This window comes from Struthio camelus, chromosome 5, assembly GCF_040807025.1.
Source record: "Struthio camelus isolate bStrCam1 chromosome 5, bStrCam1.hap1, whole genome shotgun sequence".
NCBI lineage: Eukaryota > Metazoa > Chordata > Aves > Struthioniformes > Struthionidae > Struthio > Struthio camelus.
Genome location: NC_090946.1, coordinates 61,058,382 through 61,071,730, shown reverse-complemented (window position 1 = coordinate 61,071,730; position 13,349 = coordinate 61,058,382). Strand labels below are relative to the sequence as shown.

The 13,349-nt window shown below is 40.5% G+C and overlaps 1 protein-coding gene across 3 annotated transcripts in view; it reads left to right on the top strand.

Moving 5' to 3' along the window:
* The window catches only part of STON2 (stonin 2), a 78,863-nt gene that overhangs the window by 13,652 nt on the left and 51,862 nt on the right, over nt 1-13,349 (top strand). For all 3 annotated transcript variants that reach the window (XM_068946717.1, XM_068946718.1, XM_068946719.1), the window contains exons 2-4: nt 4,052-4,264; nt 4,724-4,978; nt 9,776-9,973. In XM_068946717.1, the coding sequence (XP_068802818.1) occupies nt 4,177-4,264; nt 4,724-4,978; nt 9,776-9,973 (541 nt within the window). In that variant the 5' untranslated portion in view covers nt 4,052-4,176. The remainder of the gene's footprint in view (nt 1-4,051; nt 4,265-4,723; nt 4,979-9,775; nt 9,974-13,349) is intronic.

The window sequence follows — 13,349 nt, the reverse complement described above, 5'->3', positions numbered from 1 at the left end:
GATCAAAGCCATTCTATCATTTTAAATGAAGCTGCTTCAGGTTTAGAAGGGAAATATGTAATGTAGTTGATCAAAACAGTAAGGAACTGAACAGCCAAGGAGTTTCATTCCAGTTCTTTGATCTATGCCCTTTGGAGAACTGGGAATAATTGTCACCAGTTTGTCGCTGAGTTCCATGTCCTGCTGTGAATCTGTGGTATAAGGAAGGGAAACCTGAAGCAGAAGTTGATAGTAAAAATCACTGGGGTTAACGTGTAATTTCTGGCTTTGCCCTATGTTTGCTGTGTAGTAGATGAACACCTTCACACATGTTGTTGTTCCCTAATTTTTGATGACCAAAATTTGGTAAATTAGTTATTTCTTCTTCCAATTCATCACCAAAGGCTTAATCCACATAACAGCACAAACCCAGAAATCAAAGAATCCATACACTTACTTGGATTCTATTTATGAACAGAGATGCAGTGGCCTGGCCTGGGAATGCTTTATTCCAAGAAATGTATTTCCATCTCCTTTTGCATGGGCTCTACAGCGTTGTCTTTAATCATACGTCACTTGGAGTAGAGAAGGACCGTTTGTTTCCTCATCAATACTTGTAAGCTCCAAAATCTTCTCTGGGAATAGCTATGGAAGTTTGGGAAGTCTGAAAGACAGGGAGAAAAAAATGCAAAATTCACTTGCAGAGTATTCTCTCTGTTGTTTAAACAGTAGGTGCTGGTTGCTTTGCTAAGAAAAAGATTTGGATTTTCCCACAAAGTCAAATAGATCCGCTAGAGATATGCACATCTGTACAAGTTCTGCAAATTGCAGCGTCGTTTTGTTAACTGAATGCGCGGTGGCATTGGTATCACACTGGCTAAGCCTCCTTGGTTCACAACTGGATTTTTTGTGTTTGGTTTTGTGTTTGGTTTGTTTTATATGGAAGATTTTGGAATGTGGAGTGGTAAAAGCATATCAAGTTGAAGCTGTATAGCCTTTTCCATACAATCTGCAAAGGATTTAACTATACATGATTCATAATTCTGTAGAAGTGTCTGTGTCAGGTTGTTAGGCTAGAGTAGGCATTATGAAAAGCAGAGAGAATCCAAAATTCTCTCTTTTTACTATTTTTTTCATCCTAACATATGCATCCTCAGATTACCTCTGCTTTGAAAGTCTTTGGCAGTACAATCTGGTCAGACTGACTTTCCTTTCTTTCAGGTTGCTTCTCTGAAAAGTTGTGATAACCCTGATAATGAGACAACACAATCCCCATCCTATACCAAACTAGGAAGTCTGTAGAAAATTCTGTCAGTGGGAAAGTCGTATAGTTGGAATATGCACTTAATGGTGCACTTTGTGGTACTCTCTAATGCTGAGCTCATATTGCTCAGTGTCCGTATTAACATGCATGGTCACTGTACGTGCTGTACAAATGAGGAGACCCTGACACAAGACCACATCTAGCAAACTAGAGCTGGGGTTCAGAGTAGGTGTAGTCCTTCCTCATACTGTGACATCAGTATTAAAACTCAGGAGTAAATCAAATGAAAAAGAACAAATACGACTCTAACAGATATTCTAAACTATGACATTTTATTATTTAGTACTAAGTGGTTTTAGAAAGTGTGCTTGTGCCAGAGCAGCAGGGTGAAAGAAGAAATCCATGGCAAAAGAATGGTAAAATTCTCCCACCTAATAGCACATCTGAAACAGTCTTTTATTTTTGCCTTCTTTCACTGGCCTTTTTCCCTTGGACATTTATAAAAAAAACACAAAAAAACCAAAAAACACTTATCCTGGAGTCTGTGTGCGTTAAGCACCAGATAAACTGTTTTCTTTTTTCATTTCCTGTCAATTTCATGCTTCTGTCAGGACTTTTCCAGGAGAATGGGGAGAGGTCAGTATTCAGATGTTTAGAAAAAGAAAACTTAAATTGCAGATATTTAAACAAGACAAAAACAAACAGCTTAATTGGTCACATGGGGAAAGCAAAATATCAAGGTCGTCTTCTTCCTCCCTCACATGGAGTCCCTGTGACCCTAAACATCTGATTATTCTTTTTCTGCTAGCTTGCCTCTGTGTTAAGCTTTTGTCTGTAGTTTCTATTAATAGAGCCCCTAATGGGTTCTGTGCGAGGCGGGCAATGGTACCTGCCCACACTGTGTGAACGCAGACGTCCTGCTATGGGAGCTGGGGCTCAAGCGCAGCTGTTTCTCCAGCATTAGGGAATTAATGGTGTAAAGAGGAAAAGGGTTTGCAGGATGACTGGCTGTGGGATGGCAATAAGCTCTGGAAGAGCTGAACTGAGACAGGATCAATCTTCTTCTGGCAAATTGCACTTAACAGTCAGGATTATCTTCAGGAAATCATTTTCTCTTTGCAGGAAATTGTGTATTTTATGTTAGATTCTGGTTGAAAAGGCCCAGTTTTCAGCTTGCAGGCAATTAACTTGGACCCGTGAATTCTTGAATTCTCTGTCAGGTGCCAGGCTGTCTCGTGACATCCAGACTTCAAGTTTTCAGCTCTTTCACACAGCTCTTATTAGTCTCCTGAAGGCAAGTCAGCAGATAACTTTGTGGACCTAAAGAGAATAATCATATTCGAGCTAATTAATGATCCTCCGCTTCTTGCAGAAAATACTTAAAGGGTAAATACATTTAAATGTTGTTCTGCTCTGTGGAACTCAATGTTACCCATGTAGGGTAAAGAGATGTCTCAGTTAAATATCTGTTCTTTGAAACCAACATGAAGTTTCACCCCAAAAAATCATAAAATTAGGTGAGAGGCGGTAGACCAAGAGATGCCACTTACACGTCTTTAAAATAGCCAAGTCCGAGCTTGATATTTTCAAGTGCTTAGATACCATGGCAACAAGAGCTTCAATATTTCAGATAATTAGGGAGAGAATTCACACACTTCCCTAGAAGGAGGCAATAGTCCTGTGAGAGTTTTGAAGTGAGCTGCAAACCTGAGCCTGTCTTGGATGCTTGTCAAAGGACAGTTTCTTTCCCCAGACCTGATCTTCCAAGGTATCAGCCAGCAATCAGACCCCTCGGCTAAGTGTCCTACTGATTCCAGCAGATTCCCAGATCTATGTGAGGTTCATCCTACCAGAGTACATCCTAATTAAACTTGCCACTTCTGTGAACCTGTTTGCTGGGCTACAGCAAAATCCCGCTCAATTCCATACAAGATTTAAGGAAGACACTCATTTTTAAAATTAGAAGGTGAAATTCCATTCAAGCAGTAGAGTTGCAAAGTGCAGCTAGCTGATATGGCATCTTTGATACCTGGATTGCAATCTGAGTCCTGGACAACCCCATCCTTCACGTATTGTTTTCTAGATTATGATCCTGTACTTGGCATAAGGCTTTTCCTTATGTCTGCCTTCCTCACATGGATACACTAATCTTGCTAATCAATTTAATCAGGTTATTAACCTGTAACTTTTCTGTTCATGTTCTGGTTTTATTTATTTATCTATTTATTGGATAGACAAGAATGTCTTTGAAATGTACATCTTTGCTGGGCAGATTCAAAGCTTCTCAGTAGTAAATTTGTATGGTGCAAGTATTAGTTCTCCTTACCAAGTTTGTTGTAATTTCAGATCTGGCTGTATGAATTTTGTTGCTAATGAGAAATGCATGTTATTACTAGCCCTTGGAAGGGATCAGACATTGCAAGTAGCAAGAGGAATGAGGACATGATGACATGCTGGGAATTGGATTGAACTGCATCATAATCAAAATTTGCTAGATTGAGGAGAATCCCCTTGCAACCTTTTTTCCAGGGTCATGTGAGACATGGATCTCTGATTAAGGAATGAAACATTGTTTTCTGTGATTGATTAAAGCATCCGAGGGTCTTTAAACATCCTCATCTTAAAATAGTCAAAGAGTTGCTCTAATGTTGTCCTCCTCTATATACAGGTAACAATCCTCTCTCAAACGTAGCAGCATTTTGGCAGTACTGTGCCTGTGGTAATCATAGTGTTTTAATATTCTATATTACTAGAATGGTGGCACTCATTTTTTTCATTTAATTTTCTAATCCTTTCTTATCTTAACAGCGTTTGAAAAGAGAAGAAAGTACAAAAGAAGTGTTTCCCTCTACTGGCTCATCTTCACTGTGCCACTCTCCCATTCTGATTACTCCTCATAATCACTAAGGGAAGATGAGTAGCCTTTTGCGAGTATGACATCTCTGACTGGTGTCATTGCTTCCCATCAGTCTGAGTGGGTGTCCTTCAGTGATGACCTGCTCCTCCCTGTTAAACTGCAAGGTAAGACACCTTTGACTTTCCATGAGTTTATTAAGACTTTCTTTATTTGATTAAGACCAAATGCTGTCATATATTTAGCATCACAAAGCCTACCTTCTAAGTGGAAATAGTATAAGGAGAGATTGAATTATCTCCTGCTACCCCTATGTAATAGGAGAATTTGGGCAAAAAACCTAAAATGCTATCCTTATGTGAAGCTGCTTTAAAATAGGTCCATTATTGCCTTTTATAAGCAAGTACAGAGCCAAAGCCTATCTCCAAAGGACCACAAAGGAAATCTTGCCTACTATTACGAGTGCAAACCTAAGCCCACTGTTAGGTGCAAAGTTTTCCATCACCTAATCTAGATTTTAACCTATGTTTAATGGCAAATTTTAGAGACTTCAGCAAAAAAAAAAGAAAAAAAAAAAAAAAAGTAGTAATGACAATTGCTACCAGTCCATTCTGTCTTTATTTTAGGTAGCACTGAGGAGCCTCTGGAAAAATGTTTTTCTTCGTCAGATACCTCCTCAGAAGAGAACCAAAATGTGGATGGAGAATTTCAGGATCTTTCCCACAACAATCTGAACGATGGAGCTGACAATCCCAAGGTGGATTCTGCTGTACTTGGGAACCATGTATCTCCCAGAGCTGATCTGTCATCATCCATTAGTGCTTGGGTTCAGTTTGAAGATGCACCATGGACCAGTGCTCCACCAGCCCATCCACAAGCAGGTGAGGTGCATGCATGAGAAGGGAAACACTAGGAAATACTACAGATTCCAGTGCGTTTCCAAGATTTGTTGTGTTGATGATCCAATGATTCAGTGCTCTGCAAAGCTAGCTTCCGTCATGGCAGAGGAAATGAAAAAAACGTATTTGCATGAAGTGATAGGACAGGTCCACAGCTACAGTGTACATGAATGGAATAATATAGAAAAAATGGTTGATGGAGGCCTTCTGTCTTTCAAGAGTAGCTGAAGACTCTTATCTCTTGGGCCAAGTCTGAGCTCATCTCAGAGGAGATGAGGCTCTTGGAGACTTGGAACAAATTTCCACCAGAGAGCTCTGGTATCATGCAGCACTCTGGTGTCTGTTCCACACTCTACACTCATATCAGTACTAATATGGAAATTCTTAGTACGGCAGTAGCTCTGGTTTGGTCAGTAGCTTGCTAACAAAATAAACAGAAGAAAATTCTGTGAGTTAGACTAAGAACTAGTATGCAAATTTCCATCAGTACTTTTTGCTGCCTATTGATGATACGATTTAGTAGCTTGAGAATTGCAAAGACAGCAGACGCTAACCCTAACTCCAAGACTGCGTGTGCTTTTGTTCCACTGTAAAAGTTCTTTTGAACTTACTTCAGATATGCATGCAAAGCCTTTGGGTTACATCTTCAGCCTATGTTAACAGATATGGTTATGTAAGCTTCTAGCTTTTCTTTATGAATAGGGTTCATATGAAGTATTGAAAATTTCAGCTGGGTTCATTTTTTTCAGCAAATGGATTATTCACTGATAAGAGCAATTTTTGGTCATTTTCTGTCTTTTGGGGCAGAATATATTCATCCAGCTCTTCAGATGTGTCACAAGTAAATAAACTTTTTTTTGTCCCTGGTCATAGGAGGCTCTGGAAATTTACCCAAAGAAAAAGTATGCTTACTTTTTCATGTTTAAATTGAATTTCTCTTAATCATTTTATTTTATTCCTTCTAGTTATTTACAGTAGTTTAAAGAGTTACAGTTTTACTCTGCTTACTGAGTCTGTCTAAATACTCCCTGTGATATCAATAATACATCTATCAGAAAACTTGGTTTTGCAACTTTGGGTTGGGTTCTGGGCTTTTTGTTTTCCTTCTGCTCTTTTTATGGGTGTTACAGGCTAGTCTGGATGACACTGTGGTTAGAGCTTTGTGCAGAGGAAGGTGGGTGAATCTTGCAGCATAAATTTTTCTCTTAAGCTCTGCATAGGACCTTCTCCTCTTTATATTTATTTGTTGGTTATTCTTCTTAGTTATAAATACTTACCGATCCTGGTGGCAAGGAGAGAAGGAATAGTACTCATAATTGTAAAACTGTAAACCTGAAATGCCCTTCCTCTCTACTAGTTGATTCCATGGTTAGGTGAGATAGTTTCTTGTGAAAATGATATGGACAAGAGTTCCTTCTCTGTTCACAGGGGTTCACAGAGGCACATGCTTTTTCAAATGGTGCCGTTGGTTGCTATTCCACCATATTTCCTTACTAAGCTTGTGGTCTCCTTGTTGATTGGAAAACATTAAGTGCACTTTATTTTTAAACAAGAAAACACGTATTTTTTGCTGAAGCTAAATAAATTAAACGTAACAAATAGGCTTTCATAAAACTCCTTTCACAATCTGCTACTTCATTCCTAAGAGGAATCCTTAAAGGGATGTGACCCAGTCTTAATGGTTCATGCTCAGCAAAAGTAGTGCCTCTTGGTTTGTGTTCTTGCAGTCACATGGGACACCAGGTTGTAGGCACAGCTCTTGGATATCCAAATTAGTAATCAGAGAAGAATTTGCAAAAGCACTGATGTTTTAAGAAGGCACCGTTTCTAGCTTTTTAGGGACCTGAGTGCTCTCTGTCACTAGGAGGGACAGCCACACTCTGTAACTTTTAGCATCTGACTGAGATTAATGGAGGAGGGTATTTCCTCTAGCAATCAGCTCGGGAGGCTTGCTTTGTTACTCTGTGTAATCCTTGCATGGGAGGCTGTTTCCCCTCTTATTAGCTATATAGCAGAGGAGAATTCTAAAATGAGGTGATGTGAATATCACTTACTTTAGAAGACTTGTTGGCTAATCCCATGCCTGTTCTGAACCCCATTTTATAAATGGCCAGAAAAAGTGCAGCTAACAGCCTCTAAAGGGCAGGTCACGGAGCAGAGAGAATGGCAGGTCTTTGTCTCTGGCTGTCTACCCTGGGGGCGGTTTTGACAGCAAGAAGTAGGATAAACTTCAGCCTTGTTGTTTTCAATTAATTTGCAGGTCACATCTTTTCTCTACGGGCAGCTGCAAAGCCAGAGATTTTCTATTACAACCACCATACACTGACATGCTCTGTGGAAAGCCTGTGGTGACAGCATTATTCATTTCCAGTAGCAAACAGCCTATATAAGAACAATAGCAAATAGCCAGTTATGGAGGCAGGGTATAAATGTCAAGCATCAGCAGACGCACTGGAGTGAGGAGGAGGGAAACGTTTGAAATCTATTTTCTGTGTAGCCACCTGTAAGGAGCAACGTCCTGAAGATTCAGCCCCCTAACCATGTTCCTGTCGGGGCTCCAACGTGGTTAGGAAATCAGCTGTATGTCCTTCCATGCTGAAGCAGCTGCAGAGCTGGCCAGACAGTTACCCAGATTGATGGCCAGGCTGCCTTGAAAACACGTTCTGAAAATGGCATTTCCAGAATGTCTTAAAAACAGAGAAAACGGGCCATAGGGGAGAGATATGCTATCTTGTTCAGACTTCAGTGCTACAAGATTTTTGCATGGATTCCCTGCAATGTGAGCATTTTGGGAGAGAGATTCACCATCTAAAAAATTAACACTTCAAAAACATGAATCCCATGTAGTGGTTATCCTGTAAGAAATATGTTTACAAGAAAAGCAAGTCTAATGCTGGGCCTCTGTTAAACTGGGGAAAGTGGAGACCTTATTGGAGGAGCAGCAATCAGTGGGACTGTTAGCCAGAGAGAGGGCTAAAAATGTAGACAAAGAATTCAGAAAGTGAGAAGGGAGGTTAAGGCATAAGGCGTAGAAGTGAAAGACACACGTTTTGAGCTTCGTACTAGAAATTATCTTTATTCAGGACATTCTTGTAAACCATTCATTCTACCAAGTCCAGCCAGAGTAAATGCTAGCAAAAATCTGTCTTTCAAACTATTTCCGCTTTTTAGGTTTATCAGCAGGTAACTGACAGCTGCTAAATGATGTGGATTTCTCCCTGGGAAGTAATAACTCTTAAGCAAAGCCACGGATGTATTTAGTCACAGAAATGATGCATTCTGATATCCTTTTCCCAATTCTCCTTTTGGTGGAAAAAGAAGAAATTTGATTTTTCTCGTAGTAATTATCAGGCTGGCCAAAATTGATGCTGCAAAAACGAAAAATGAGATTTTAGATTGCCCAAATATTCCCATCAGAAATGTTACACAATCTGTAAATAATCACAACTAAGAGGTGACATAACATTTGCATTTGTTATACAATGGGCCTTCAGCTAGCAGTCTCATATTCTATTGGTGTTAGCTGCGGTCCTGAATTCAATGAGGTATTCAGCAAAGCACCAAAATTAGAGCAAGGCAAGATCTATTACATCATCTGTTCCACCCCCTCCTTCCCAAGAGCTTTGTCTAGTTTTAAATGGCTCAAGTAACTTGGACTCATACCCTGTCCCTTGGGAGGCTATCCCACAGTAAGGCAAATCTCAATTTAACTGTTTTATGCCGTTCTATCTGAAAATAGGAAGTATATGCCACACAAAAAATCAGTAGCTGAAAACTAGACAAACTGTGGCGCTGTCCTAAAATCGGAAAAAACTAAAATGCTATATAATAGGAAAGGAAACGATGCTGGTGCTGACAAGGTCTATTGGAATTCAGTATAGGGATCAAGGAACAGGTCACAAAAACACTGAAAAGGAATGAATGTTTAAAGATAAATCTGCATATTAAAAGCCAATTCAATGTGCCATGAACAAATGCATCAAGAAAACAAAGTAAAATGCAAGTGGAGAGAAACATATTTTTCAATTTGGGAAACATGAGTTGATTTTCAGTATCTACACATGCTACAGGGACAATTCTGTCACTGGTCTTTCAACACAAACGTATTTCTGAGAATTGCTGCAGTTGAAAGGCCTTGACTTTGCATGTAGTGACATTAGGGATTAAATTCTAAAATCCTAGGAAAAAAACTACCTCATTTAGGAATTCTATTGCAGCAATTTTGAGAGGGTGGAGAGCAGTAGGAATATCTGAAAGAGAGGCCTAAATATGTGTAGATGTGTAGATGTCAACAACTCCTGTGTTGACCCTTCCTAAGATGACCACTACATTTAAGTGGGTGGCACAGGGGAATGCTTAACTAAATATAATAAAACTACTTTATAGTAATCTATAATGATATAAGAACCCAACTGTGTTGCACAATACAGATATTCAAATATTGTTAGTAGTGGCAGAAACATGGACTCTTCCTGCTCTGAAAAGCCGCAGCTTCTAAAATACTTGCACAACAGGAAAACTTACAGCTGTCAGTAGCGAGGGATCCAAGGCAGACAAATGAGTAGTTCTGATTGCATGCAGTGGAGGGTAAAAGCGGCAGTCACTAGTTAAATTACTGTATTTTTTTTTAAATAACTATATTACTGCAGATGTGGAATCTATGCTTACAGAGTCTCAGTACGATGACAGAGCATATCTTTCGAACTGTTGCAGTCTTCCACTTCTGCAAGATTCCCCTGGTAAGTCTGTCACTGATGCCTGTTTCTTTCCTGCATCCAGTGTCTCCACCAAAGGCACCCAGCTGGACTTCCCCCTCCTCAGACTCTTCTGAGAGACGAGCCCATGCCTCAGAGAGCAGCTGGACAACCAACTCAGAGGACACAAGCAGCCCAAGCATTGCTCCCTCCTACACAGATCTGCAATCGATCAATACTGAGGACTTGACGAGTGGTGGAACATCTGTGGCAGATTCAGCTGGTAAGAGAGAAGGCTTCAAACTTCTGTCTCTGTCTTTTTGATAATAGTTGAGCTCACTTAGCTTGGGTCCAAAAATGAATTGAAGGATTACTTGGACAAAAACTTGGTTCTGGTCCAATTTCCTGGTAAGCACACCTGCTTTTAACATACCTATGATATTTGCAAACTCCCACAGATCGCTGGACTTACCTGAGTGTTTCTGTTTTCTGTGTGCCGCATTAGCTGAAGCTGATCTCAGAACTGGTTCTCAGTATATTGTGGGAGAACTTGGCTGCCCACCCTGAACTTCTGGGCAGAAATGTTCTTAGCTCACCAGTGTATTCGACTGGGCAGTTCCACCTCTGCATGCCTCTCTGCTTCAGTGAGTGCCAAGCCACAAATCCAGTGCTGTGGATGCGCTCTTTCCACTCTACCTGCACAATTGCTGTAGAATAATAGAGAGAGAGAGTGTAGGAGATGGCAGAGGGTGGTTCAGTAGCAGATTTCGAGCCTTTAAGGCTCAATGTTACCTGGCCTTGTAGGGATCCTCTCGTGCCAGATGGTGATGTGAGCGTGGAGGAATTTGTTGCATGGCATGGTAGCTCTCTGTGCTTCAGTTGTAGTCTAGATTTCTGGAGCAGGAGAAATAGAGCAGAGTGGAGGAATCAGTGTCACACAGAGCTGGGATGACCAGAGTGCCTGCATGACAAAGCAGACTTCCACAGCACACAAGAAGAGCTCCTCCTGACCTGGCAGTATCAGGGCACAAAAAGAGAAATTGAGCCATTCCGGAAGCAAACGCTTGTAGTACCTTGGAAGCTGCCTACCCCAGTCCTGAGGAAGGTCAGTGGCTAACCAATTTGGTGATGAAAACTGACTTGCTGGTGCCGTGATAGTGCAAACATATGAAGCAATTAATAATTGTGTTTTGCTCTCAGGTGGTGAATGTAACGGTGTTTGTGAAATAACTGTTTTGAGAGAATAGACTTTCTAACCCCCACTGAGGTCATATGTGCCTTTCATGAGGAGCACATGCATACATCAGCTGCAAAGGGTATTTACCTGATGGTTCAGTGAGACTGGGTTGAACACCAGGGCAGGTTCATAAACAGCAGCCTAGCAGGTTCTGATCAGGTACCTTAGGACAAAGAATTTGAGGAGAAATAGTACTTATGTCTTCGGACAAGTAGAGATCTTTCTTCCTTCAAATAATACAGTTGTCACATGTTTATCTACCCATCTTTATTTTAGAATACCCTGCTTATGCTCTGTACTTCAGATTTGTGAAACCACTAGCAGCAGAGACAAGATGCCATTGGCCTCCAGTGGTTTGGATGCCAGTGTGAGCATCAGTTCTGTTTTGATGAGCTGATGTCCATTAGGATAAAGCTTAAGAGTTTTCATCTGGAATGTGTTCTGGATATTGCTGTTTTACTGATTTGGTCTAGGCAGCCAGAAGGGTGACTGTTGTTACTGGGACTGTGATTAGGTGAGCAAGGGAAATTAGGGATGCCCAGTGCATCTATATCTTTGCATCATTTAGGGAAATGAAAGGTGAAAGTCATGCTGTATATCAGTGGCAATACATATGGGACCATTTGCTATATATGGCTAAAAGAGACATTGATTAAAAGCTTTGTAAACAACCTTCTTACTCTTCTTCCTCAATCAGTCACAAACCACTGTATTTCTGAGCCAAGCACAGGTCAAAACAATCGTAAGTAAGTAAGTCCAAATGTAGACATACACAGAGATGGGTCCCAGAACGAGAATGCACATCTTGATGTCCAAGGGTGTTTGGCTATAAGCAGGTACAATTGGTTGAGAATCAACTTTCTTATAACTTACAAGATTTAAGTGCAAAACAATTTCATGGGCTTGATCTTTATCTAGAGCATGTGTTTATATAACATATGTAAGATAGGGCCTTGGAGGATATCTGAGATAGATGGTAAAGACTAGAGCAATCCCAACCCCCAGAGTTTACCCTCGCCATATTGCAGAAAGCCTCCCGGCTGATGGAGTCAGGATAGGCCCAATGATTTCCCATGAAGGCAGGGGAGTTCTCAGCAGTGAAGATAAGTACTGCAGGAGCAGAGCTGAAAGAAAAGTAGATTTGCTCTTGAATCAGAGTGCTGCGATAAGATGGTGACTGGCACTTTATTGCCTGTGCTAGTTTGAACTCTGGCTCCAAGATGCCCGTTATATCATCTTCATCTCTGTCAGTATGAGGGCCTATTTCAGCCTGCGGTAGCTAGCTGATAAATTTGGATCAAGTGATAGCAGGCTGCCCACGTAGCATGGGCATGTTTATGTGATTACGACGAGTACTTTACAACCCCACACGGTTGTGGCTTCACAGTGCTTGGAAGCTGTATTGGGTGCTGGTAAGTGGCCCATTGCCTCAGAGCCTAACATTCATTGCTGCATCGCTCAACTTGGATCAGTGAGCATGGAAAGCAGCAGGAGCTTTTGGCATTTGGGTTGCACTCTGCAAGGTAAGTAATGCAGGACATCTCTGTTACCAATACAATACAAGTATGTATTTATTCTGGAGCAGATGCCGGTCTCCGTTATCAAAAAAGGCTGAATATCTACATGTGAGGGGAACAAGGGAGAGAGAATCTTTTAGTTAAGATTCCAGATCTGGAAGCACTAGGTTCTGTTCTGAGGTCTCACACAGATATCTCACAGCTAAATGTTTCACATTATCACAGTGGTCTCATCTCAAAAACAATTTATATTTATATATACATTAAAAATTGGACTGTATATAATAAGTAAAATAATTGTACTTGTACTTATATATAAAAATAAAATGCTAGTTAGCCTTGCAGACATAAATTCTCTGATATAGTTTTGGTGCTTAGTAGTCAGTTCTGTTGTTCTGTTCTGATTGGTATCTTAGGAAAGCTGCAGCTACACAATGTTTGGTGTTGATAATTCAGTTCACTGACAAGTTGCACTGTTTGGCATTCTCCTAACGCTTTGGGACTACTGGGATTATGAGGGAATCACTATGTTATTATTTTCTAAAAACATCTGCACGCTTGGAGAAAGAAGGTCGCATGGGTGACCCCTAACTGCCCCGAACCCAGAAAGTAAGTAAAGAACAAAAAGAGTTAACTTTTAGAATGTTGTTGTTTTTGAAATAGATTGCATGGTTTGAAGAGGTTCTGCTTCTTCATTTTTAAAACTTGGAGGTGACAATACTGACAAATTCAGCTCCAGCTGTTTATTGAAGGCAGTGGGGGCAAGTACTAACTTCAAGCCTCTTCCCCCCCCCCCCATTCTGCAATATTTTTTTCAAATACTGTTTACTTTAGCCATCTAGATACTACATCCTGATATGATGATTGCAAGAATGATATTCTGTAGGCTTTAATCAAGAAACTTT